The sequence below is a fragment of the Alternaria ventricosa genome, assembly GCF_023758065.1.
Source record: "Alternaria ventricosa strain BMP 2768 chromosome Unknown scaffold_4, whole genome shotgun sequence".
In the NCBI taxonomy this organism is placed as follows: Eukaryota; Fungi; Ascomycota; class Dothideomycetes; order Pleosporales; family Pleosporaceae; genus Alternaria; species Alternaria ventricosa.
Window position 1 is genome coordinate 641,449 of NW_026055684.1, and position 26,939 is coordinate 668,387.

Consider the following 26,939-nt stretch of genomic DNA (forward strand, 5'->3'; position numbering starts at 1 on the left):
CACGCACTGGAAGAATCGCGTTAGGATTGCAGCTTTGCAGGAGGTTCGCACATTCACCTTGCAGATGGTGGCGGGATGAATCGCGTTTGAAAAGATCCATCACGCCCGAAATTATGTAGGAAGCACACATCAAAGAATACTTTGCCAAAACTGGCTGGAGTCTGCTGTGGAGAGATGACTGTTGGATATATGCCGGACATGGTTTGGAAGGTGCCACCCGCACGGCGCACAGGGGTGGCGCCGACCAATGAGAGCGACGCGCTAAGTTTTGGGGGTCGGCGTGCCTCCCTCGCTCGTCAGCTCCAGGCTAAGTGCTCTGCAGAAGCTCATCCATCACTCCAAGTCGCGACTCCATACCCGCACTCGGGACGCGCCCTCGCCCCACCACCAGGCCTCTCTTCCACAATAACGATTGTAATGACCATATAGGCCATCCCGCCTGCACCTTCCTTTTCAAAATTTAATATTCGACACAGCAGCGACCTGCACCCGATTCCGCACACCACCGCGTGCCACCGAGACCAATGCGCCTATCTTCCGCTACATTGATCGCGCCACATACTGCATAGCTGCGCCATTGCAGGGCACAGTCTACGAGGACTTCGACAAGGTGGAGGAGCGGCTATAGGCTGCACGCAACATCGCCATGGCGACTCACAACTTCGAGGCTATGGCCTCCAAGTTGGACGACCCAAACTCTGGTACGCCATACATTGCGCGCGCTGCATGCCCCAACATGCGCGCACATCATCATAAGAGAACAAAGGCTGACTGGCGCAGATCTCAGAGTCAAGGGCACCCAGGCGATTGAAATCCGGGACAACATCGAGAACTACTGTCAAGGGCAGCAGTACGCCTCGTTCTTGAATCACCTCGTCCCCGTTTTCCTCAAGATTTTAGATGGCAACCCAGTCTTCATTTCCACATCGCCGGAACAGGTGAGCGCACAACTTGTGACAACTCTACAGCCTTCTGACTCAGAAACAGCGCATACGGAACTGTGTCCTCGAGATCCTGCACCGTCTTCCGATGAACCCGACCGAAGCCATAGAACCGCACGCGGCCAAGATTGTCGATAAACTCATGAGCTTGGTGAAGCTGGAGAACGAGGACAATGCGGTTCTGTGCATGAAGACCATCATGGACTTTCAGCGCCACCAAACCAAGGCGCTCGCGGACCGAGTTCAGCCATTCTTGGATCTGATTCAGGAAATGTTCGAGACGATGGAGCAGGCGGTCCACGACACCTTTGACAGCAACACGACGGCTTCAGCCTCGCAAGGCGTCCCTTCCACCCCAAACAACCACCAGTTCTCCCAGTCCCCACGCCCGAGCTCGCCAGCAACCGCCCTCACATCTGGTTCCGCAGGCGATATCGGATCGGAACACCAGCAAACGCGCATGCTGCTCAAGGGAATGCAGTCGTTCAAGGTCCTCGCAGAGTGTCCAATAATTGTGGTGTCTCTATTCCAGGCCTACAGGAACTGTGTGAACAAAAACGTAAAACTTTTTGTACCACTCATCAAGAACGTACTTTTGCTTCAAGCGAAGCCACAGGAGAAGGCACATGAAGAGGCCAAGGCGCAGGGCAGAATCTTCACTGGTGTCAGCAAAGACATTCGCAACCGCGCGGCGTTTGGTGACTTCATAACAGCTCAGGTTAAAACCATGAGTTTTCTGGCTTACCTACTTAGGGTGTATGCAAACCAGCTGAACGACTTCCTTCCGACCCTTCCTGATATCGTCGTCCGACTGCTCAAGGACTGTCCACGCGAAAAGTCCGGCGCACGGAAAGAGCTCCTAGTTGCTATTAGGCATATCATCAACTTTAACTTCCGCAAAATCTTCCTCAAGAAGATTGATGAGCTTCTGGACGAGAAGACATTGATTGGCGATGGCCTGACAGTGTACGAGACTATGCGTCCGCTCGCATACAGCATGCTGGCCGATCTGATCCACCATCTTCGAGAATCTCTGTCGAAAGAGCAGATCCGACGCACAGTTGAGGTTTACACGAAGAATTTGCACGACACATTTCCCGGAACCAGCTTCCAGACCATGAGCGCGAAGCTCCTGCTGAACATGGCAGAGTGCATCGCGAAATTGGAACCCAAGGAAGACGCCCGATACTTCCTGATCATGATACTGAATGCCATTGGTGACAAGTTCGCAGCAATGAACCGACAATACCACAATGCTGTGAAGCTCTCAGCTCAGTACAGCCAACCGTCCATTGATGCGGTCGACGAGAACCACATGGCTGTTCAGGAAAATCCTCCGGATTGGGACGAAATCGACATTTCCAACGCAACACCCATTAAGACGTCCAATCCACGAGACCGGAGCTCCGATCCCATTGCCGATAACAAGTTTCTGTTCAAGAACCTACTTCATGGGCTGAAGAATCTTTTTTATCAGCTAAGAGCCTGCAACCCAGCCAAGATCAAGGACGAAATTGATCCGACCAATGCGTCTGCAAACTGGCACGAAGTGTCGTTTGGCTACAACGCGGAAGAGGTGGAAGTTCTTATCAAGCTTTTCCGCGAAGGTGCCAAGGTGTTCCGTTACTACGGTACTGAAAAGACCCCTGAAACACAAGGCTTGTCACCGGGAGATTTCATGGGCAACCAACATATGATGTCGAGTGGCAAGGAAGAGAAGGACCTTTTGGAGACGTTTGCGACTGTCTTCCACCACATCGACCCAGCCACGTTCCACGAAGTGTTTTCATCCGAGATACCCCATTTGTACGATATGATGTTCGATCATCCGGCGTTACTTCACGTTCCACAGTTCCTTCTCGCTTCCGAGGCTACATCACCCAGCTTTTCGGGGATGCTGTTGCAATTTCTTATGGACCGAATCGAAGAGGTCGGCACTGCCGATGTGAAGAAGTCCTCCATCCTCCTTCGCCTCTTCAAACTTTCCTTCATGGCTGTTACGCTCTTCTCTGCCCAGAATGAGCAAGTGCTATTACCACACGTCAGCAAGATCATAACGAAGTCGATTCAGCTATCCACGACTGCCGAAGAACCTATGAACTACTTCCTCTTGCTTAGGTCATTGTTCAGAAGTATTGGTGGCGGTAGATTCGAGCATCTGTACAAAGAAATTCTTCCCCTGCTGGAAATGCTACTCGACGTGCTCAACAACCTTCTTTTGACGGCGCGCAAGCCGGCTGAAAGGGATCTCTTCGTTGAACTATCTCTCACAGTGCCAGCACGACTCAGTAACTTGTTGCCACATCTGAGTTACTTGATGAGGCCACTGGTCGTTGCTCTGCGTGCTGGCTCGGATCTTGTCGGTCAAGGTCTTCGTACTCTAGAGCTCTGCGTGGACAATCTCACCGCGGACTATCTGGACCCGATTATGGCCCCAGTCATCGACGAGCTGATGGCTGCACTATGGGAGCATCTGAAGCCCAACCCGTACAGTCACTTCCACGCTCATACCACGATGCGTATTCTTGGAAAGTTAGGCGGACGCAATCGCAAGTTTATCACCGGCCCTCCAGAACTGGATTTCAAACCCTACTCTGACGACCAGTCGTCCATTGACATCCGACTCATTGGATCTACCAAAGACCGCGCCTTTCCCGCAGCGATAGGTATCGACACCGCCATCGCGAAGCTCCACGAAATCCCAAAGACTCCAGCAGCCAAAAAGTCAGACACGTTCCACAAGCAACAGGCTCTTCGCCTGATCACCGCACATACGAAGCTGCTGGTCGGTTTCGACAGCTTGCCAGAAGACTTTGCCCAGCTAGTACGCCTGCAAGCGAACGACCTGTGTGCCAAGAAGTTTGATGTGGGTTACGATATCCTCACCGCATCAGAGCGCGAAAAGTCCATCACCAAGAAGACTGTAGAACAAGAGACTCTCAAGAAACTGCTGAAGGCGAGCATCTTTGCTGTTTCGGTTCCGGAGCTGAAGTCGGAAGCGGAGGCTCTGGTAAGCAACTTGGCAAAGCATTTCACCCTTCTGGAGCTTGGAACGCAATTCGCCACTCTGAAACACAGGAACAAGCCGTTCGACGTGCATTCAGGAGAAGGGCCTGTCGTGATTGAGAGCGATGTCATCTCTGAAGCTATTGGTGAGTCTCTGGCGTCAGAACATGGCGCAGTGCGGGACGCTGCTGAGCAAGCCATCATCACAATGCGCGACGCTACGAAGGCAATTTTCGGCAATGATAGTTCCTTGGACAAGTTCGTGTTCTTTAATGAGCTGTCAAGCACATTTTGCCACAACTGTCACGCCGATGACTGGTTCATGAAGTCTGGCGGAACTCGGGGTATCGAAATCATGATCAAACAACTGGGTCTTCCCCAATCATGGCTCGTACCCCGCCATTTCGAACTTGTTAGGGCCCTCAACTTTGTCATGAAGGACATGCCCATCGATCTCGACTCGAAGACGCGCATACAAGCAGAAGGCCTCATCCAAGACCTCATCCGACGCTGTCACAAGAAGACGACCAAGGAGGATTTTGGTAAGGGCAACAACATTACCCTGAAGCTCTGCCAACAGCTCGTGGGTGATCTCTCGCATATGAACAAGAGTGTGCGCGACGCAACCCAGAAAGCGTTCCAGGTGTTGTCAGATGTCACCGAGTTGAGCGTCAGCGACCTCATCACGCCGGTGAAGGACAGACTCATCTTACCGATCTGGACCAAACCGCTGCGAGCACTACCGTTCAGTATTCAAATTGCCTACATTGACGCGATCACTTTCTGTTTGAAGCTCAAGAACAACATCCTCGAGTTCAACGAACAACTGACGAGATTATTGATGGAGTCTTTGGCACTAGCCGACGCCGAAGACGAACATTTGGCAAGTAAGCCTTTCGAGCAGCGGAACGCAGATCACATCGTCAACCTACGAGTTGCGTGCATCCGTCTCCTCTCCACCGCTCAAACCTTCCCTGAGTTTAGCACGACACCGCCGAACCAGACCTTCCTCCGCATTATCGCTGTCTTCTTCAAGTGCCTATATTCGAAGTCTCCAGAAGTGATCGAGGCGGCGAACATCGGCCTATCTGGCGTTATCTCAGCTACAAACAAACTGCCCAAAGATGTCCTCCAGAGTGGACTCCGTCCTATCCTTGTCAACCTTCAGGATCCAAGGAAGCTCTCTGTCGAGAACCTTGACGGTCTGGCGCGGTTGCTGAAGCTCCTCACAAACTACTTCAAGGTGGAGATTGGCACACGTCTCCTTGATCACCTTAAGAGCATTGCGGACCAGAACAGTCTACAGAAGATCTCGTTCACTATGATCGAGCAGAATCCCAAGATGAAGATCGTCACCGGTATCTTCAACATCTTCCACCTGCTCCCGGCGGCCGCTGCGACGTTCCTCAAGCAAATCATCGAGAAGGTTATCGAGCTTGAGACGGCACTTAGAAGGACGCACTACAGCCCCTTCAGAGAGCCGTTGATCAAGTACCTCTGTATGTATCCCAAGGAGGCTTGGGACTATTTCGCACCCAACTTGAAGGACCAGACCCAGGGACGCTTCTTTGCACAGCTACTTGAGAACCCAGCAAGCGAAGTACTTCGTAAGCAGGTGACAGAAGACGCGTCTGGCTTCCTGAGCGCCATGAACCCTGAGGGTACCGAGAAGGAGAAGTGCCAGGCTCAACTCAACGGTATTCACATTGCGTACGCTCTCAGCCAGTCCGAAGAGACGAGTAACTGGCTCGTTTCAAACGAAGAGCTGCGCAAGGGTCTCTTCGATGCAGCCAGGGGTCTGGAGAAGAAGCTCAGGGTGAACACCCTCGACTCGGAGCTACGTCTGGCAACAGAACAAGCTGGTGATCAGATCATGATCATCTTCACTACGTACCTGAAACAAGAACCGAACAACCTGGATTTCTTCTTCGAAGTAGTAGATGCTGTCACATCTGAGGAGTTGAAAGCCTCACCGCGCCTGTTCGACTTCATCTATGACCAGATCATCTCCAGTGAGTCTGTGGATTACTGGAAAACGATTGTGAACAAGTGTATCGATCTGTACACTTCCCGCAACTCTTCCCAGAAGACGAAGACGTTCATCTTCCGCTACATCGTCAACCCCATCTTCGCCATGGATGTGAAACGCAACTGGGACAGCCTGTTCGGTCCAAAGGCCAAAGGTACCAAGTTCATGGACAAGGCCATGACTGAGGCAATCCATAGCCGGCTCTGGAAACCGCAGTCGACTCTGGAGCTCTCAGAAGACACGGCCCAGCTTGGTGTCGACCACTCACGGATGGAACTCCTCCAGCTTACCACACTCCTCCTCAAGCACTACCCCGGGATGATACAAGATGCTCGCAAAGACGTCATCAAGTTTGCCTGGAACTACATCAAGCTTGAAGACATCATCAACAAGTACGCAGCTTACGTGCTCATCGCCTTCTTCATCGCAGCATTCGACACGCCTGTCAAGATCGCCGTTCAAGTCTATCAAGCCCTCCTCAAAGCACACCAAAACGAGGGTCGATCGTTGGTAATGCAGGCGCTTGAGCTTATGGCTCCCGTCCTGAAGAAGCGAATGCCCGGTGGTGACGCCAAGATGCCTCGCTGGATCCAGTATCCTCGCAAGATTCTATCCGAGGAGAGCTCGAACCTGCAGCAGCTGATGAGTATCTTCAACTTTGCGGTCCGTCACCCGGACTTGTTCTATGAAGGCCGTGAACATCTATCCTCCATCATCATTACGGCGTTGTCAAAGATTGCACAACCTCCGAATCCCTCGACCGATGCTAAGAAGCTCGCCTTGAATCTGATCAGCCTAATCAGGACATGGGAAGAACGTACAGCAAGCGAGAGCGCTGGTCCAGTCGAGCGTCCATCTCAGTCGCCTCAAGCACTGAAGAGGCGAGCAGATGGGTCGGCAGTAGTCACCAACTCTTCATCAAGGGGTTTCGTGGCCGGACCTGGCATTCGTATGATGCTTATCAAGTACCTGATCCAGTTCATCGCCTACCTTCCAGAACGCTTCCCCGTGGCTTCACCAAAATCCAAGGACCCCACCGCCGTTACCGCCATCACACCACAACCTGCGGAGATATGCAAGAAGGCTGTGCAGCTATTGCACGACTTGCTCTCGCCACGACTATGGAGCGATCTGGACCTGGATCTTATGCTCAGTAAGAAGATCGAGGAGATCTTGTTGACCGAGATGAAGCAAGAGGACAAACTGGAAGTATTCAGCACACGCATGATCAACACGCTCCAGATTGTAAAAGTCATTGTGAATGTCAAGTCGGATGACTGGGTGCTGCAGCGCATTCCCCAATTCCAGAAGATCTTGGAGAAGCCAATTCGTTCTGAGAACCCCGACGTGCAGGCCAGTCTTCACGCAACTGACGAGTCGGACGATGGCACAATGAAGCTGAAGCCTATTCTCAAGCGCATTCTCGAGGTCATGCCTGAGCCTGTTACGGACGATGAAGGCAACATCGAAGAGTCGCCCTCTACCGAATTCGTAAACTTCCTTGGTACGATTGCTACGGAAGCTCTCTCCAATAGCTCCTACGTCAGTGCCATCAACATCTTGTGGACTTTGTGCCAAAAGCGGCCCGAGGAGATCGATCAACACATTCCACAGGTCATGAAGGCTTTCCAGGGCAAGATGGCCAAGGACCACCTTGCCGGCACCAGCGGCATTCCAGGACAGCCAGTACCACCTGCGATGCGCCCCGAAGGAGCCAACCCACCTACCGATCCTCGTGAGGTCGAGATTCAGACTGATCTGGTACTGAAGACAGTTGACATTCTTGCTGCGCGCATGAACGAGCTTGGCGAGAACCGAAGGCCATATCTCAGCGTGCTGGCGTCACTCGTTGAGCGATCTCAGACCAACTCTGTCTGTATGAAGGTACTAGACCTTGTCGAAGAATGGATCTTCCACTCCACTGAGCCGGTACCTACACTCAAGGAGAAGACGGCAGTTCTAAGCAAGATGTTGCTGTTCGAGCACCGCGCCGACACTTCGCTACTGACCCGCTTCTTGGACCTGGTAATTCGTATCTACGAGGACCCCAAGATCACTAGGAGTGAGCTTACCGTACGAATGGAGCACGCATTCCTGATTGGTACTCGAGCGCAGGATGTTGAGATGCGCAACAGATACATGACCATCTTTGATAAGAGCTTGAGTCGCACAGCAGCCAGTCGCCTGAGCTACGTGCTCGCGTCCCAGAATTGGGATACACTTTCCGACAGCTATTGGCTTAGTCAAGTCATCCACTTGATGTTTGGCTCGGTCGAAATGAACACGCCGGCACAGCTTCATTCGGAAGATTTCCGCCTCATGCAACCCACAGCTCTATTTGGTTCATACAGTAGGGATCCGAGGATCGCAGACGTCATGGTCGATGACGAACTGGAGAATCTGGTTAACGGTCATCGCCGCTTCTGTAACCAACTGGCCGACATCAAGATCAAGGACATCTTTGAACCCCTTGGTCACCTACAACACACCGATAGCAACCTTGCTCATGACATCTGGATCGCTTTCTTCCCGCTGGCATGGACGGCCCTTACGAAGGATGACCAGAGCGATCTCGAGAAGGGTATGGCCGCACTGCTCACCAAGGACTACCATTCTCGTCAACTCGACAAACGACCAAACTGTGTTGCGACCATGCTCGACGCCATCGTCCATGCTAGACCGCGAGTCAAGTTCCCACCTCACATTATGAAGTACCTCGCTCAGACTTACAACGCATGGTACACGGCCGCTGTCTACATGGAAGACTCCGCTATCTCACCTGTCGTGGATGTCGAAAAGCTACGCGAGAGCAACCTGGATGCCCTACTGGAGATCTACAGTGGCCTACAAGAGGACGACCTGTTCTACGGAACATGGCGGCGACGTTGCCAATTCATAGAGAGCAACGCTGCTCTATCATACGAGCAGTGCGGCATCTGGGACAAGGCACAGCAGATGTACGAGGCTGCCCAGATTAAGGCCCGCACCTCAGTTCTGCCGTTCAGTACTGGAGAGTACATGCTTTGGGAGGATCACTGGGTGATTTGCGCTCAGAAGCTTCAGCAATGGGAGATCTTGAGCGACTTTGCCAAGCACGAGAACTTCAACGATCTTTATCTGGAATCGACCTGGCGCGTATTCGATGCGTGGCAGAACGCTGAGACCCGCGAGCAGCTTGATGCAACTATCAAAGCTGTCAGCGACGCGCCAACACCACGACGAGTATTCTTCCAAACTTTCATGTCTCTTCTCAAGCTTCACAACAAGCAAGAATCGCAACCGGAGTTCCATCGCCTGTGCGATGAATCCATTCAGCTTTCGATCAGAAAATGGCACCAGTTGCCCAGGCGCATTACCCAGGCCCATATTCCGCTACTTCAACACTTCCAGCAGCTTGTTGAACTTCATGATGCCAGTGTCATCTGCCAGAGTCTTGCTCAGACTACGCAAGTTAACCTTGATGTCAAATCTCAAGAGCTGAAGCTGCTGCTAAGCACTTGGCGCGACCGCTTACCGAACTTTTGGGACGATATCAACGCATGGCAAGACTTGGTAACCTGGCGACAACACATCTTCCAGTTGATCAATGGCGTCTACCTCAACCTCCTCCCACCAACTCAGAACAACGCTAGCGGCAACTCCTTTGCCTACAGAGGTTACCACGAGACGGCATGGATCATCAACCGCTTCGCGCACGTCGCACGCAAGCACAACTTGCCAGAAGTTTGCATCAACCAGCTTGGACGTATCTACACCCTCCCAAACATCGAGATTCAGGAAGCTTTCCTCAAGTTGCGCGAACAGGCCAAGTGCCACTACCAGATCAAGGCCGATCTCAACAGTGGGCTGGACGTCATCAATAACACCAACCTGAACTACTTTGGGCCCAACCAGAAGGCAGAGTTTTACACGCTCAAGGGTATGTTCTTGGCCAAGCTGGGTCAAAAGAACGAAGCCGGCGAGGCATTCGGTACCGCGTTGTACTTCGATATCAAGCTCCCGAAGGCATGGGCGGAGTGGGGCCGATACAACGACATGCTCTTCAAGGAGGAGCCGCAGAATCTGGAGAGGGCTGAGGCAGCACTCAGCTGCTATCTAGAAGCAGCCAGCCAGTTCAAGAACGCCAAGTCAAGAAAACTGTTGGGACGTGTGTTGTGGTTGCTCAGTTTGGACAACCCGGAGAGGAAGTTGGCGGAGAAGTTTGAAGAGTTCAAGGGTGATACACCGGCATGGTATTGGATAACTTACATCCCGCAGTTGTTGAACAGTCTGTCTCGACAAGAAGCGCCGATTGCCAGATCCATTCTCGGCAAATTGGCGAAGACGTATCCTCAGGCATTGTACTGTCATCTCCGGACAACGCGAGAGGATATGGCAGTTCTCAAGAAGACGCACGAGCAGAAGGAGGCAAAAGAGAAGGCTGCAAAGGCTAAGCAACAACAGGGTCAAGGGTCGCCTGCAACGAAGCAGGCGTCGCCAGAAACCAGACCCGGATCCAGCACCGGCAGCCGGCCAACAACCGCAGGCGCCGACATCAAGGCTGCTGCAAACGGCACGCCCAACGGCACTGTCAAGACAGAAACTGCCACGCAAGATGGTGCACCAGCTCCTAGCGACGCAGCCCCAGCGCCGAAGAAGCCGTGGGATCATGTCGAAGAGATCAGCGCTATCCTCAAAACGGCTTTCCCTCTCCTCGCCCTCTCCATGGAGACGATGCTTGATCAGATCCAGAAGAACTTCAAATGCCCACCTGACGAAGATGCGTATCGACTCATCGTTGCTCTGCTCAACGATGGTCTGTCATATGTCGGTCGCCAGCCCAACCTATATGCGAGGGAGATCAAGCTACCGCAATCAACTGAAGCAAACATAACACGTTTCGCTGAGTCGGTCCTCCCACCTCATATTCGCAAGGCATTCGAAAAGGACTTTGTCACCAACAAGCCAACGATGTATGAGTACATCCAGAAGCTGCGCACATGGCGAAATCGCTTCGAGGAAAGGCTCGATCGCAGGAAGCTCACAGTTCCGCTCGAACAGTATACGCATCAGCTTAGTGAGTTCCGCTTCCTCAAGTTCGACGATGTGGAAGTGCCTGGGCAGTACCTGCAACATCGCGACAAGAACTCCGACTTTGTGCGCATTGAACGCTTCCTGCCAGATGTGGAACTGGTGCGCGGTGTCGGTATTTGCCATCGCCGTCTCAAGATTCGAGGTCACGATGGAAGCGTGCACCCCTTCGCTATCCAGTTCCCGGCTGCTAGAAGTTCCAGGCGCGAGGAGCGTATCCTACAACTCTTCCGCATCTTCAACGGCATACTGGCTAAGCGCAAGGAGAGCCGGCGAAGAAATTTGCAGTTTCATCTTCCGCTTATGGTACCGATTACCCCTAGTGTGCGTATGGTACAAGACGACCCGTCATATATCAACATGCAAGGTATTTACGAGGATTACTGCCGGAAGAATGGTATCAATAAGGATGAACCCGTGCTCTTCAGCATCGAGAAGCTGCGAGCACTCCAGCCAGTAAGTTCATCAAAAGCGCATGCAAGCCGCCAGCCTCTAACCCAACCCCAACAGAAGAACCTTGATCACGCCAACAGCATTCGCCTCGAAACATTTGCTGCTGTGCAAGAGAAATATGTGCCCCCGACGGTCATCCAAGACTACTTCCGCGCTACCTTCCCCACCTTCGCCGACTTCTGGCTCTTCCGCCGTACCTTCAGCTACCAACTCGCTGCACTCACGTTCATGACCTATGTCATGCACATGAATACACGCTTCCCCCAGAAGATCAGCGTCTCCCGTTCTAGCGGCCGCATTTGGGGTTCCGAACTGATCCCGAGCATGGCAGTTGGTAAGCCCATCTTGCACAACTCGGAACCAGTACCTTTCCGCCTCACACCCAACCTACAAACTCTCATGGGGCCGTTGAACCTCGAGGGTATTTTCGCTCCAAGTGTCATGACAGTCGCGCGCTGTTTGATCGAACCCGAGGGCGAGCTAGAGATGCAACTCAGCATCTTTATGCGCGATGAGATGAACCACTGGTTCACTTCGCAGCACAAAGCCAACCAGCTTACTCCCGAGGTACTCAGGGAGAGCGTGCAGAGTAATAGCGATCTGGTAGTCAAGAGGGCCAGCGCGATTGGTAGCCTGCCCACAGGCGCCAATTTACCTGCGAACCAGACAGTAGTGGACTTGGTGGCTGTTGCGGTGCATCCGGCCAAGTTGAGTCAGTGTGATCCGCTCTGGATGGGTTATTTGTGAGGATCTGAGGTCATTGAGGAGATAGGTGTTTGGTGTTTTTGAAAAAGGGAATATTGAATGCTTTACGGGGACTTTGATGGGTAAAAGGAGAGCATTGAGGAGTCTGGGCATTTTCATATTTATGTTGCGTTTGGTATGCAAGGCGTTGATATAAATGGTCAAGGAGGTATACTTGTTAGGTTCATTCGGACGAACTTGCTCTATTAGCTTCTTATCTGAATGTTTTGCGGCACATTGCCCCGTGCGACATGGCCTTGTACTAGTAGATATTTTGTATTGAATACAGTTGGGAGTAACTAGATCTTGACGAAGGCTTCATTGTGCATCCTCATGATAAAGCTTTAATCTGGCCGCCTAGTCTAGCTTTCGCGCATGTGCTGTGCGGCGTCGTACATGTATCAAAGATACGATAGATGAACTCGTCGTGAGTTGGGCGAGATACGACTCGTCTCGTTCCGATCGATTCCGAGCGTTCCGATGTCAACGCGTCACCCATTGAAGCGACCCAGGCAGCTCCGTTCCCAGCCACCCCCATTCTCTAAGGACAAATCTACTCAGCAGTGTCAACATCCACTCCGTTACTTGCGATAAAAATTTTCGGAACAACATGCTACGACAGGAGCTCATCGGATGGCCTCGGCGCACGTTGCTCCTTCATAAGTTATGAAACCATGTTTCCACGAATCCCTTCTTAGCTCACGACATCGGCATCGTCCCGCACCTGTTCATCTCCACGAACACTCAACTAACAGTAATCCATCAAATCAATCAGGCAAAGCGGCCTCAAGGCATGCGCCACCATGGTTCGAGGCGCACACATCGAAACGCGTTCATACTAAGCATTATGACAAGCATTACCGACATTACGGTCGTCGGCTCGCTTGCTTCAGGCTTGTTCGCGATAGATGAGCTGACGCGCGCTCTAGCATGCATTTGGGAATGTCGGACAATTTATCGGCCTTCCATAGAGGATAAACACACTCCCATGGCGCCTATACGGTCTGCTAGATCAGTAAACATAACGACAGCGTGGTGTTTCTCGTCGCGGCCGTTGGATTTCCCGGGGTGCAACATAGGGGCGCTATCATTTCTACGGGCCCACAAGGAAGATGAGATTGGCTTCGATCTCTACTGGGATTTGCAGATGGCCTTCGTGTCTAGCCTAGCCATCCACGTATATCCCACTCTACTCTTAGGCTTCAATTCTCTCACTCCCCAGTCTTGTTTTCGTTGTCACTCGTTATCACTCCAGTCATTCATTCCTGCTGAGCAGGTCTTTCATTCACGATGCATTTTTCGCAATTTTTCCTTGCGGCGGCTGCTATTGCACCAGCATTCGCGCAGCTGTCGGGCAAGGTCGGGCCTTTAACTACTCATGCAGCCAAAACGGCTAAGAAGACCTGCAACGTGCTGGACTATGGTGCAAAGGCGGACAAGTCCACAGATCTTGGACCAGCCCTTCTCAAGGCATTCACTGCTTGCAAGGCAGGTGGTACTGTCGTTGTTCCTTCCGGGGACTATGCCTTGAACACATGGGTCACCTTTGAGGGTGGCAAGGCGTGGGCGTTGCAGCTGGACGGCATCATCTATCGCACGGGTACCGAAGCCGGAAATATGTTGTTCGTCAGGAATGCCAACGACTTCGAGATGTTCAGCAGCACCGGCAAGGGTGCTATTCAAGGTATGCAAGGATGTTATTCGACATCGGTCATGTTCCGTTACAGTGCTGATCACAGTTGCAGGCAATGGTTACCAAGACCACAAAAACGGCAAGAGAAATGGCGCGCGTCTTCTTCGTATTGAGAAATCGACCAACTTCGGAATCCACGACATAATTCTCGTCGACGCACCCATGTTCCACTTCGTGATCAACAATTGCTCAAACGGCGAAGCCTACAATATGGCGATCCGCGGAGGCGACTGGGGTGGTCTCGACGGTGTCGATGTCACCTGTACCAACTGCTGGGTACACGATATCATGGTGACTAACAAAGACGAGTGCGTCACCGTAAAGTCGCCTTCCAAGAATGTCCTGATCGAGAACATCTACTGCAACTGGAGCGGCGGCTGCGCCATGGGCTCTCTTGGCGCTGATACTGCCATCTCTTCCGTTGTATACAAGAACATCTACACATGGAAGTCTAACCAGATGATGATGGTCAAGTCCAACGGTGGCAGCGGCTACGTCGAGGATGTTGTTTTCGAAAACTTCATTGGCCACGGCAACGCCTGGTCTCTAGACATCAACCAGAAGTGGGCTTCGATGAGCACTATTGCTGGCAATGGTGTGCAGTTGAGCAACATGACATTCAAAAACTGGAAGGGTACAGTCGAATACGGCTTGAACCGCGGGCCTGTCAAAGTCGTTTGCGCAGAAAAGGCGCCATGCACAGACATTACCATTGAGGATCTGGCTATGTGGACTGAGAAGGGCAACAATAACATCTATCAATGCCAGAACGGATACGGTACTGGATTTTGCTTGAAGAAGGGAAGTGGGGGCGCTTATCCAGCCACTACCAGTACTCAGACTGCTGCACCCACTGGTTACTCTGCACCTACTATGAAGGAGAACCTCCAGACTGCGTTTGGTACAGCCAGTCCCATTCCCATACCTACGATGCCGGCAAGCTTCTACCCCAACACACCACCGATCACGAAACTTGCTGGCCATTAACTCCACATGGTCGAGCACTCCATATTCGCCATTGTTGACTTCATAAATTTGTACATATTTACTTCTATTCACATTCCTACATAGCAACCCAAATGCCGAGAGCCTTTATCACATACGTGAATCTACTCAAACGCCCATTTTGGCAGTGGTTTCCCGCTGTCAGCATTGTATGAGCGCCACGACTGGTAGCCCTCCCAAACCACCACGGGTAGAATTTCTTGTTCCGGTCGGTCACTTGGATCTGGCTCCAAGCATTCTCCAAATAGCGACCCGAGTTCCAACTGGAAGTAAATAGAGTATCCTAATGGATTACACTCTTCATCGAGAACATCCATATTGGGACACTGTCGCATCTGTGCCAGGCAGAGCAAAATCAGAGCGAGCGAATATACGTCTCCTCTTTCGCTGTAGGTAGACTCCGGAGGCTCGAAGGCCAAGTCGACCCAAGCGAGTATCTCTGCGGCTTGGTTGTTCAAACTAATATCCGTAGACTTGACACTGCAGCCAAAGTCGCAGAGTACTATAGTCGGGTATCCACTACTCGCGTCGTCAGCTAGCGGGCTAGACCATGTCATCAAGATGTTGGCTGGCTTGAGATCGCGATGACGGATAGCGTTCCAACCACGCATGCGCTCTACTGGCCGGCCCTGTATAGCGTCATCGTGTATCTTCTTGTAGTCCTGACCCGTCCAAAGATAGCAGAGAGCCTGTGAGATATCCCAGAAAACTTTCCAAAGGAAACCTTCGTCTTGAAGATACATCTTGCGTTCTTTGTACCGCATAATTAGCGCATCTAAAGAACCGAGCTCGCAGTGCTGCATCCAAATTGAACCATACGTGTGATCAAGATCTGATGTATCGCTGTCCATGATTGATACAATGTTTGGATGGTTCCGGCAGAGTTCCATGGTGCGAATCTCGCTGGGATCGAATGGACACCGTTTTGGTACGCAGTCACGCGCTTTTCGACGCATGTTTCATTCAAAGGGCGATACTTGACAACGTAGACACCGACGTTCTGTTTGCCACCGCGGAAACCTTGCGGAGCCTCTTCGAGTACAACATATTTGTCGCGCACGCACGTCTTGACCATCTCTCTGGAGGATATGGATGGTCTGTAAGACTTCCTTTACTTTTGGTGCCTAGGTTACTGAGGGGAAAGAATAGATCAGTAAGTATGGAATGATATTTACTACGAATACCAATCATTGTGAGAGTTGGAATACCAGCTGTGTGATGACGGGTTGTCTTGTTACAAACGTCTACATGCACAGCGATGTAGTGATAAGTTCAGACAGTGTGAGCTTGACACGCGTACATTCGATATTATCACGCTGGGCAGGCATCCGTCGGTTCAGTCGAATATGACGCTAGAGCAGCTTTAATTACTTGAATGCAGACAATATTGATGTGATTCTGTAACATCAGACTAAATACGTGACGTGCTCTACTTTCGCTAGCAATATATCCATGCCTTTTACGTACAAATCGGAGTCGCGAAAAGATCTTAGTCATGGGCCGTGCCCCCCAGCGCTCGCACTAAGCCCCACAAGCTATATCGGTCGGCGTGTTTGATGGGCTCACGATGAAATCGTCGTACGCGACGAGGCTTCCACTGTGGGGTGTGAGCTGGGGTAATCCGCCGGCGTCCTTGGTAACAGTAAAGCGGGTCGAGTAGCTGCGGGAGTTGCATCGTTAGTATACTCCATCAGACTAGTACAATGCTCACGGAAGTGTGGTTTTAGAACGTACTAGGCCTGAGAGCAGTTTCCACCATCGTATCTTGTCTCGATAACACCAAGCACCTGGTATGTCTTCTCCGCGGTTGTTTCTGAATCAACGGTGGTCACATTAGGAAGATGGTTCCAAAGCTTGTTGCCAGCTACGGGGAGAAGCTCCTCCTTCAGCGCGACGATCTCTTCGGCGCCAGTGGCAGTGTTCTCGAGAACGATGAGCTGCCCGTTGGGTGTGAAGAAATCGGTGAAAGTGCTTGTAGCGGAAGGATCCTCCGCTGAGGCGTAGAGCCTACAAGTTTGTGTTAGTGCTTTGGTCGTTCTTATCGTTTGCGGGAGAACCATGGGATATCGTACTCTTTGAGGAAGGGCTCAAAGGCGGCCTCGACGCCAGATCCTGTAGAGTACTGAGTCATCTCGACTGATGCTGCTACGCCTAAGAGGCAAACAGGTGTGATGAAAGAAGAGAGCTTCATTGCTGCTTTTGCTACGTGCTTGTGGAATGTATCGTAAGGTGACGGGAGAATCGATCGTAGAATGATTCAGAACAATAGCTTTTATACCTATTCATATCGCACCTGAGTTGGACTACTCCACAACGAAGCAAAGTAGTAATCCGCCATACACTCTCCGAAGCAATACCGTGGCTAGCGATTGCAGCCTCACCGCTACGCCTAGATACAAATACCAGTCTGCTTAACACATGCCGTCTGGTTGGCGAGTGAGGGTTGGCTAGCAAGACTGAGATAGCGATGCAGCCAGTCATTCATGAACAACAAAGAAGTCGAATTGTTCTTCAAACAGAACGTTCTCAACTGATTTTGCTGCTTCTAAAAGGGGAGTCGCATTCGCTAGCCACTGTATATGGAATGCTATGGTCTAAGCATTCTACGAGGTCTGGTCGGGCCGGCGCGGCGGTATATCCACATCGTGAAGGAAATTCGGCCGGGGAAAATTTATAGGCTGCGTCACTTGCTTGAGACGTCTTACCTTCTTGCACAGACAGATAACAGAGAGAAGAACACGATAACTCATCTTTCTTGCGACAAGATTGTGCTTCGTAGCAACCCTAGGGTGATGTTGAGGGACGTCGCCATGGTTTGGAATTTGAGCCCATTGACGCCTGGGCAATGATCACCGCCCAGCTTGTGGGCCACGATGCCTTGGCTGAACGTTCGAGCCACGATTGAAGGCCGTGTCGTGAAGAAAATTCTCCACAAAGATAACAGTTCGGTGGTAGTCGTCGTGAAGGTGGGCCCTGTTCGTGATCATGAGACCTTCTGGCTTTCGCGCGCGAGCCTGTCCAATCTTTTCGCAATCTTGATGCATGCTTGTGCTTGTGCTACTTCGAACATATAAGGCTCGGAAAGTCATATAAAAGCTCATGATCCACGAGCTTGAATGTCGATGCTCGTCAACTTTGGTGCCCTGGAGCTCGGGTATAATGGGTAGAGGGGAAATGTGCCTCGCACCTGATACAAGGTACAAACTGAGACCTTGGGCTGCAGTAAAGTCAACGAGATCCCACGGCAATGTAGACTTGCAGGTTAGGAGGTAAGTATTCACATTTTCCCCAAATGTGGTGCTTGCCTCTTTCGCGAGGTGCACCGCAGCTACGCTACTTAACCAGCGGGCAAGCTACATCTCAAGCTACGAAGAAATTGAGATGAAGCATGGTAGCGTGCCCTAGGAACTCGGCGCATTCTTTCGAAGACCGTGGAGTTCAGCCGCCTCGGTTGGGCAGGGCTGTCGGTGAATTTGCGATCGCGCAACAGTGCTGGAGACGTCAGGCGCGGCACGATTGCGCCATGGTGTTGACCTTCTTGGTGCTCGTTGTATCGTTCGTGCGAGTATTGGCGTGTCTTCGTGATGTAGCGGGCCAAGTATCGATCGCATTGCTGATCGGCAGGTGCAGAGGGATGGCACACCCGAGCATGGGCTAGTAGGAGAGAACAGCAGACCGCTCTTGTGTTATGACATGTTCGCGACAACTTATATCCTGTCGGTAGCAATAGTCAATAATGTGGCAAGTGAATGCGATGCGACGAGGGACCAAGTTTCCCCATGGGTTGTTGTGGGAATTGAATCGGCATCTTGATTTGGGGTAGATCGAGGAATTGCCGATTGCGGGGTTGCTGCAGGAACGCGGAACCTAAAGCTGTACGTCATTCTCGGTACCTGGCGACGGCATGGAAGCTTTTTATCGCACTGTAGTACACCTATATATTCTGGCTATGCGACTATGATGTCGTTGCATTCAGAGTTTCCCACTAGTCTTTAGTAAAGTTGCCGCTGCTTTCACCATGCGACTCCTCACCCCAATTACTGCACTTGCTGCTATTACTACTTTCACAATGGCGCAAAGCACACCAGAACCACCTCAGATGACTCTGATTTATCATATGGAAGCGCTCCTAGGAGAAAGATTCTCGCTCGGTTCTATTCCGACTGGGCAGGAACGCATCGTCATTCCTATTACTGGAGGCACTTTCAAAGGCCCAAGAATATCTGGTGAGTACCTAGGTAGTCCCATTGGCCTAAATACGTTATCCTGTTTCAAAGAACATGAGAAACGGCTGGAATACCTCCTCGACGGCTCGTGCCTCTCGTGCTCTTATGCATTATGACGTCATGCCACTCACATCTTTGAAGGCAAAGTCCTCAATCTCGGCGCAGACTGGCGCCTTACCGACGCGCAGGGTGCTTTCCGACCAGACGCCCGATACAATATCCAGACCGATGACGGAACCTTCATATACGTCCAGACGATAGGACTCCCACCCGCTGCGGATGGTGCCCCCACGATGTTGCGAGGACAATTCGAGACCGATACAAACGGAACTGCTGCGTGGTTGAACGATGTGGCTGCTGTAGGCGTCCTCAGAAGAAACGGAACGTCGAGTGTAATAATCGACATGTGGCAGGTACGTGGAGAGAAAAGAGCACGAGACGAAAGTAAGGCTAACAAGCTCAGGCATCTCCACCTGCACAGTAGTCAGGCTTTGATGTTTACCAATGATAATGAAATCTAGATTAAATTATCATCGTGCAATGCTTGGTGCTGATTTCTCTTTTGACAATCCGGATGCGGGTGGCGTTTGTGGCTGACCATGTGGCTGGTAACCGAGAATCGACGCCGACCTCGCTCTTCCGCTAGTGCGCGCTTTCTTGCTTGTGACATCTGCATCAAACTTCACTCTTTCTCGCAGCCCCCTCCGACTCCTTCTGACCTCCGGAAATTTCATCATCATCTATCGTAGAACGATGACGGACATGCAGCAATGGCAGATCTTACCAGCCGATCTAGTAGAGCTTCAAATTGGCCAAGTCGAGCTTTTGCTGGCAATGTACCCTGACGAGATCACACTCGACGAGAACTCTCAGGGAATACTGGATATCCTGCGCGATACCGATGATGCTCGGTCTAGATCTGCAGCCAAATATACGCCTGTCATCCCAGTCATTCTTGACCTGCCAGTGTCTACGCCCAACGAAGAGTCGTCGAGTTCAAGGACATTGCGTCTGGATATCGGGGTACCGTTCGCGTTCGGCGGTAGTGAGCCGCCTTTAGACCCACCGCCGGTGAAGGTTCGGGTGCAGCAACCGCAATGGATGAACAAAGCCGCCACGTCGCGGTTGACGTCGGACATCCCGGAAGATGAAGACCTGCTCAGTAAAATTGAGTACATCAGAGAAGCTGCAGTTGAATACCTGGTGGAAACCGAGACGACAGAACTGGGGCCGGATCTTGCTACTGTGGACGCTGAACCGCTGGTAAGAGTTTGGTTCTATTTCCCATCGATCAGCACACGCTCCAAGCGCGACGACTTCATCAAGTTTGCTCCTTCTTACCAATTGACCGGCTTTCTTTACGCTGGTAAGCCAGGTCTTCTGTGCGTCGAGGGCGGATCACAAAATATCGATGATTACATGAAGTACATCAAAACGGAAAGCTGGGGCGACATCCCGGCCCATCACAAGAAAGTCAGCGAGCGACATCGCGAGCAATGTGAAAAGCGGGTCTTCCCGGACATGACTGAAATTACCGATACAGTCGGTGAGCGACGCGGCCAAAGAGCGAATAGAGGTGACATGAAGGCAATTGAGGAATGGCTTGTGGAGAGGGGACTAGGCGATGCTTTTACAAAGGTCCTAATGTAGTCCCACCCACTCGATCCCCACTACGGCCCCGCTACTTAACTTTATTCAAACATCCTTGACATGGAATATCAGAGTCGGAACTTCTCGCAACCCCTTCTCATGTTCATCTTCATAGTACAGGCATACCTTCTGAATAGTCTTGTGGCCCAGTTTTGCCTTATGCTGAGCGAGCAAATGCAGTACGCCACTTCCGTTGGGTGTGCCGCATAAGGCTTTCGCCTCTTCGGACTCTCTCGGGAAAGCTATACCTGGCCATCTCGGAAGCCAAGAGTCAAACGAGATTCCTGGCTTAGCTGTTTCCTGCCGCTGTTTTCGAAGAGAGGCAAGGATAGTGCTAGAGATGGCTCGAGTGTTCGCATTGAGAACCTGGTATCTTACTACAAGTCTTAGTTCTGGCATATACCGAGACCTAATGTTAGTACATGCAATCTTCCATTGCAAGAAAGCAACATCGGACCAATGTCGCAGCTCTGGGAGTTTGGCTACCAACGTCGCTGGATCTAGATTCCTACATGGGTTCAGCATTGCTTCCGGCGTCGTGTTGCATTCTGCCAAGAAAATACCGGCCCCGGGTTCTATTACGCTGTGAATATGCGCCATGGTGGCTGGATAGATCTTACCGTCGACCATAACGGTCTCGTCGTGATTAGTAAGGATACCCGCTGTGGTAGGAGAAGACTTGAGGGTAGGGCCTAGGGCTCGTACTAGCTTAGTGGCAGGGGTGGGATTCGGGCTAGCAAGAGTGAAAGTACACCAACCCCATTCTTCCAGGTCATCGATGTCTTGGAATTTGCTTTGAGGCGGACCGTCGGTGATATCCGCGATTGTTAGAGCTAGGAGGCGTTGTCCTTTTTCGATAGCTTCTTCGTATGCCAACGCGTGTTTCATGGTTTTGCCGATTCCAGGCGTTTCATGCTTATCACTCATGTCTGAGGTGTTGGTATGCTATAGCTGACAGTTGGAGTTGAACTCAGGAAGCGACCTTGGGAACGTCAGGTACCTAGATTTTCGTGAGCAGGGAAAATGAACCACTACTGGAATGCAGCTTTGTACAGTACTTTTTAATGTTGCAAACATCGTGAACAATTACTACTAGTTCGCGAAAGTACACACGAGACTTTGCAAGAGTGCGCAATTTCATCTGCGATCGCCGCGCTTCTAACGTACACAAAGCCGCTGTGAGCACTCTATGGTTTCTCAGCGACATCACCTCAACAGGAAGATAACGCATTGTGCAGCGTTCATCTCCTCCTTTACAACAAGGCACCATCTGCATTAGTCCAATGTTCCGGCTTTTCATGTCTGCAACAGAATGACTTTCATGCCAGGTGCTCATGATAGAGGAGCTAGTCCATATTCGGTAAGGCTTTCGCCAGCGCGACGCGAACGCGTCTCCCAACCACCTCACGCTCTGCCCTGACATCTCCGTCACGATCTCAACAGTCACCATTTCCTGTTCCTGTTGGACCTAGGCAGCTGCCGCCATTACTCCTCAGGCTATGTGCACGTAGTCTAGTAAGCAAAAGTCGATATCGATCACATTGTTATGAGCACGATCTTCACTAAGCAATTCTTGCATTCGTCTGACCGCAGTTGTCCACTGCGACACAAACACGCTTGCGCATTCTTCACTACATTTTGCGAGCTCAGCCCGTTAACAGCTTATATTAGACAAGAGAAGAGAATAAAATTATGTCACTACTGCGGTATATCGCACTCTGCAGGCCATTCCCTGCTTGGACTAGAGGCTTGAACCGGCCTTGCGTGCGCCAGCAAAGGTGTTCTGGATACCGTCCCATAGCGGCTCGCCACCCTCGGTCATATCCTTCCATGCTGGGCACGCGAGGCTCAACAGCGGCGACGCCAGGGTATCCGTCACCAAGCTGATCGGGACTTCAAGGGTCGACAGCAGCGGAGAAAGCGAGTTGGGCAGGAATGTCTTGAGCAATTCGAACACGAAGCACAGGAGATTGTTGTTCTCCAGTAGGGTGGCTGCGTTGAGGACGCCGCTGGTGACGTTATGGAGATCGAGACCGGTGAAGGAGTTTACGGTGCCGGTGTTGCCGCCGATGCTATCAGGAGATGTTAGCCTATCGCCCTCACTGAGGGTGCGAGAGTTCGAATACGTACCTGCCAAGGACTGGATGCTTCGCGACCCACGAAATGATGTCCAAGTTCAGTGGAATAAGGCCGTACTCCACCGGCTTTCGGTACCAGTTCTCGGGGATTGTCTCGTGGCCCTTACGATACTCCATGGTTCCGTTCGCGCACTCGTAGACGGCAAAGAACTTGCGGAAGATCTCTTGGGTAAGAACGCCATCGGGGTGCTCAGCTGTGTGGTTCGAGAGCAGTCGACCGAGGAAGAAGTAGCCAGCATTACGGCTGACCATGCCAGTGACGGGTCCATAATAGAAGTTGGGGTTGTGGGCGACGCTGTACTCCCAGCGGCGGGCAGCTTGGTCGGCCAGAAGGTCCATGGAGAGGACGCCGTTCTCATCAGCACGGTCGTGGAATTCGCGGAACAGCGTCATGTTCATTGTCCAAGCATCACCAGTGACGTAAAGGTCATTGCGAGTGAGCGACGAGTCCGACTCGATCCAGTTGTGCGAACCTTGAAGACCTCGAGGTTTACCTGTGAGGGCGTAAGCATAACATCGCCTGGAATACGCCGGAGTGACAGTTCTTACCGAGAAGACCAAGCAGGTTTCCTAGGATGTTGTTTGTGCCGGCAGTTGGGCCGCCGATGGAGAAACCAGGATCCAACGATAATGGGTTCCCTGTCCAGACAGTACCCATGATACCGAGAATGAGAGCCAGCTCTGTGCCCATGCCCATCACTGGATATCACTCATGTTAGAACTGGCCAGTTTCTACTCTGAGACGCATCAGACTAACCTTGGTTGATGGCCGCAACCACTTCCACGAAGCTGGTGACACCATCGCGAGAGATGTATCCATGGTTAGCCAGAGCATTGAGTCCAGGACACGGTCCGCGCTGGTCGTTCTTCTTGGGAGCTTGGAAGGCGTGCTTGCCGGTGATGTCAATGGGTTTCTTTACATCAACAAGAAGTCTCTTGGCATGCTTGTACTCCTCCACCGATCGAATAGCCGCATTCAGCTTTTCGGGTGTGAGGCCGTCGAGATGCTTATGATGCAGAGAAGAAGGAAAGGCATTGGCAAAAATGTTGCCCGAAAGGAGGGTGAGAATGGAGAATGAGAACTTCATAGCGAGCGGAATGGTACGAAAGATACCTGTTGGACAAACAGCCAAAGAGAGACGAGGGAATAGTAATTAGGTGGTGGTGTCTACGAGCATCATGTAAGCGTAAGCCACATGGAGATGAGCAGGCGGTGAGACGCGGACGAACTGCTGAATGCGGATGTGGCATAGCTGAGCGTTCGATTGCATCGGAGGATTTCTGGCAAAGTGACAAGCTAACCACCTTGTTTGCCCAGGCAGAGAAGCATTGTCTATCATCATTAAACAATCCCAGGACAATCGTGGGGAAGATCACGAACGACCGCGGCACGGTAAATGCCACCAAGTTCTGACTCCACTTATGCCAGGGACAGGACTCAAAGAGGACTAGACGAGAAGATCCAACACGGTCGATTTGGGATGTTGAAAAGGAGCAAGGCTGACGATACCCGAAAAGTGGTCTGAAACAATTACACCCGATGCCAGGGCTCGAAAGAACAGGAAAGAGCAGGCAGATCGCCAATAGTGGAGACGCAGTGTGAAGGTCCGATTAATTAAACGGCCCGTTCAACTGGGGCAGGCTTATCTGTATCCAGAAAGCCGAAGGTTGTGAGTTTACCCCTGCGGTCCGCTCCGGTTCCCTCAACGCTTCCAAGGTTGATGCTGTCGCCAACCGCGCTTTTGCATATAACATACATAACTTTGATAACTCGCTGTTTCTTGATCGCTCTTCTTGGAATTTGGTAGCATGGTACGACAGATATGTAATCGGTAAATGCCTTGGCGGAGATCCTTCGGATGAACGTACGTACGTAATGTCGATGGCCCACCTGACGCCTTCGAGAAGCACCGAAGCATAGATGTCGGAAGAGATAAGTGGCGAAAATTTTGGCATTTTGAGTGGGACGCGCAGATGTTGAACCCCCCCTTGGTACGAGTGGTCTTCGGGAAGGGTCGTCCTTGGTAGAATCCCTGTCGTGGTTGCATTGTGGGCCCTGAGCGGCTTAACGCTCCTTTCCCCGCGTCCTAGCTTCTGAACCCGGCACGGCCTGTTGGCTTCACTCTGTGGACGATCTCCACCCATTGCAACCACGCGCTACTGTCGTTCACGCCCGAGTTCGGCGCTTAGTCTGAGTCCAGATTCAGTCTGGACTCTAGTCATGTCACTCACTGACGTGACTACATCGGACTTGAAAATGTAATCATGCGGCATGCACACGCAATATGTCCGAAATGCTGAGAGACATTGAACACGATGTCTCGAAACGATGGAGCGATGAGAAGACAGAAGGTGTGTGGAAGATATAGTATATTATACAGTTCTCTGAAGATACGGTCTATGGGATATCCTTGTTTGTGACGCCTGTACTCCGTTTGTGTCAAGGCCAAATGGCTGCGACACCAATATTCACAAAGGCTCATACATGTTCTCTTCCCATCATAGGAGGCTTGTTCCAGTCCTGTGGCTTACCATCATTGGCGTTCTCTGTGACCACCGAAGCATTCCTGTGCGTGACTTCCACTTCATGTGTTGCCACGATCCAACCTCTAGAGTCTCGTTCGGTGTCTCGTTTCGTCAGCATTGCTCGATCGCTGTTGTCGTCCATGTCGTCTAAGGGAATGAAGTTGTTCTCGTCCTTGGCTTTCGGCTTTATGGAGAGACGGACTGATTTCTCGGGGGCCGTAGAGCTGATCGTCGTGTTGTTGGTACTGTTGAACTTTGACCCTTTCGTCGAAAGGGCTTTGCTTGCTCCGATTGTCGACTGTATCTTCGGCCAGAACTTAGCGATCAATAGCCGGTGAGCAGGCATGCATCCGCAGATGATCGAAACGTCGATTTCGATAAGACTCCATAGACCGGCGTCGACGTAGTCCCAGGTGACATTCTGCGTATTCGAGAAGTGGATGAGGGATTCCAAGCGAATGACCGAGATGACGACGACGAAGATACCGACACCAAACATGGACATGACCATGACCTTCTTCTTGATACCCATGTTCAGCGCTGCTAGATGTTTCATCGGGAGTGCCATGACGACGACGTCCAGGAAGATGTTGATAGCGGCCGCGATCCAGCCTTGGAGATGGATGTTGTTGCAGCTGCCCTCGTGGAGTCCATCCCATTGATCCCAAGCCATGCTGATGGGCCGGCATTGCATGAGGGTGACGACGAAGAAAACGATTGTGTAGACACCGCAGACGCCCATGACACTGTAAGTAAGGATCCGAAAGCTCTTGGCCGGAAAGACGCGAAGGTAGAAGAAGAGAATCGAGATCTTGGAGACACCAAGGCCAGTAACGTAGAAGATTTCTCCCAGGAAGTAGTAGAATAGGACATTGGTGATCTGGTCAGCCTTGAGTGTCCAAATATCTCGTCCAAGACCGTTTTTGACCACTGTAATGTTGTAAGCAAGATGGCGGCCAAGGGTTGGTCGAAAGCGTCTTACAGAAATGGGTAAAGACCGCTGGAGGTATAGCAATCAAGACAACAATAAACATCGTCAAGTCGTCCCATGATACCTGGCGGCCCTTCTTGCCTATACTAGCGGCCATCCTCAGGATGAAGGCTAATATGGCCACGACAGCTCCGGTGATGCCAATAGCCATAAACGAGTCACCCTTGTAGCGAACAGGTACTCCACAACCAGTGCTGGTGATGTTCTTGGTCTCTGTTACGCATCAGTTTCCATGTATACAGCCTGTAACTCGCAAAAATATACTCACGCATAAGCTCATAGATCGTACATGTCTTTTGGGAGCAGGCGGCTACCGCAAGATTGAGGGCAGTGTTGGTGCATAAGCACTGCGAGGTGAGGTCTGTGGCGCATGTCGACTTGGGAAGCTCTTCCATGAAACATGCCAGCTACAAGAATGTCAGACGAGAGTTCAGTTTCATCCTCAATAGAAGAAAACATACAGCGCA

At 51.5% G+C, this 26,939-nt stretch overlaps 7 protein-coding genes across 7 annotated transcripts; 3 read left to right on the forward strand and 4 right to left on the reverse strand.

The window, feature by feature from the left end:
• Positions 1–646: 646 nt before the first annotated feature.
• J4E93_002894 (uncharacterized protein) lies at positions 647–12,246 on the forward strand (the record flags this gene model as incomplete). The annotated part of the gene is made up of 3 exons (XM_049340835.1): positions 647–701; positions 781–938; positions 988–12,246. 3 exons carry the CDS (start codon positions 647–649, stop codon positions 12,244–12,246), a joined length of 11,472 nt encoding a protein of 3,823 aa, XP_049201717.1.
• A 1,287-nt stretch (positions 12,247–13,533) lies between these two features.
• Positions 13,534–14,923, forward strand: J4E93_002895 (uncharacterized protein; the record flags this gene model as incomplete). Its single annotated transcript, XM_049340836.1, has 2 exons — positions 13,534–13,927; positions 13,989–14,923. 2 exons carry the CDS (start codon positions 13,534–13,536, stop codon positions 14,921–14,923), a joined length of 1,329 nt encoding a protein of 442 aa, XP_049201718.1.
• A 122-nt stretch (positions 14,924–15,045) lies between these two features.
• J4E93_002896 (uncharacterized protein) lies at positions 15,046–15,792 on the reverse strand (the record flags this gene model as incomplete). Its single annotated transcript, XM_049340837.1, has 1 exon — positions 15,046–15,792. One exon carries the CDS (start codon positions 15,790–15,792, stop codon positions 15,046–15,048), a length of 747 nt encoding a protein of 248 aa, XP_049201719.1.
• An 882-nt stretch (positions 15,793–16,674) lies between these two features.
• Positions 16,675–17,072, reverse strand: J4E93_002897 (uncharacterized protein; the record flags this gene model as incomplete). Its single annotated transcript, XM_049340838.1, has 2 exons — positions 16,675–16,948; positions 17,014–17,072. 2 exons carry the CDS (start codon positions 17,070–17,072, stop codon positions 16,675–16,677), a joined length of 333 nt encoding a protein of 110 aa, XP_049201720.1.
• A 1,968-nt stretch (positions 17,073–19,040) lies between these two features.
• Positions 19,041–20,817, forward strand: J4E93_002898 (uncharacterized protein; the record flags this gene model as incomplete). Its single annotated transcript, XM_049340839.1, has 3 exons — positions 19,041–19,167; positions 19,309–19,580; positions 19,936–20,817. The coding sequence occupies 3 exons, from the start codon at positions 19,041–19,043 to the stop codon at positions 20,815–20,817; spliced, it is 1,281 nt and encodes a 426-aa protein (XP_049201721.1).
• Positions 20,818–22,558: 1,741 nt separating this feature from the next.
• Positions 22,559–24,043, reverse strand: J4E93_002899 (uncharacterized protein; the record flags this gene model as incomplete). The annotated part of the gene is made up of 4 exons (XM_049340840.1): positions 22,559–22,889; positions 22,948–23,449; positions 23,505–23,654; positions 23,713–24,043. The coding sequence occupies 4 exons, from the start codon at positions 24,041–24,043 to the stop codon at positions 22,559–22,561; spliced, it is 1,314 nt and encodes a 437-aa protein (XP_049201722.1).
• A 1,391-nt stretch (positions 24,044–25,434) lies between these two features.
• On the reverse strand, positions 25,435–26,867 carry J4E93_002900 (uncharacterized protein; the record flags this gene model as incomplete). Its single annotated transcript, XM_049340841.1, has 3 exons — positions 25,435–26,411; positions 26,464–26,685; positions 26,741–26,867. The coding sequence occupies 3 exons, from the start codon at positions 26,865–26,867 to the stop codon at positions 25,435–25,437; spliced, it is 1,326 nt and encodes a 441-aa protein (XP_049201723.1).
• Between the last annotated feature and the right edge of the window lie 72 nt (positions 26,868–26,939).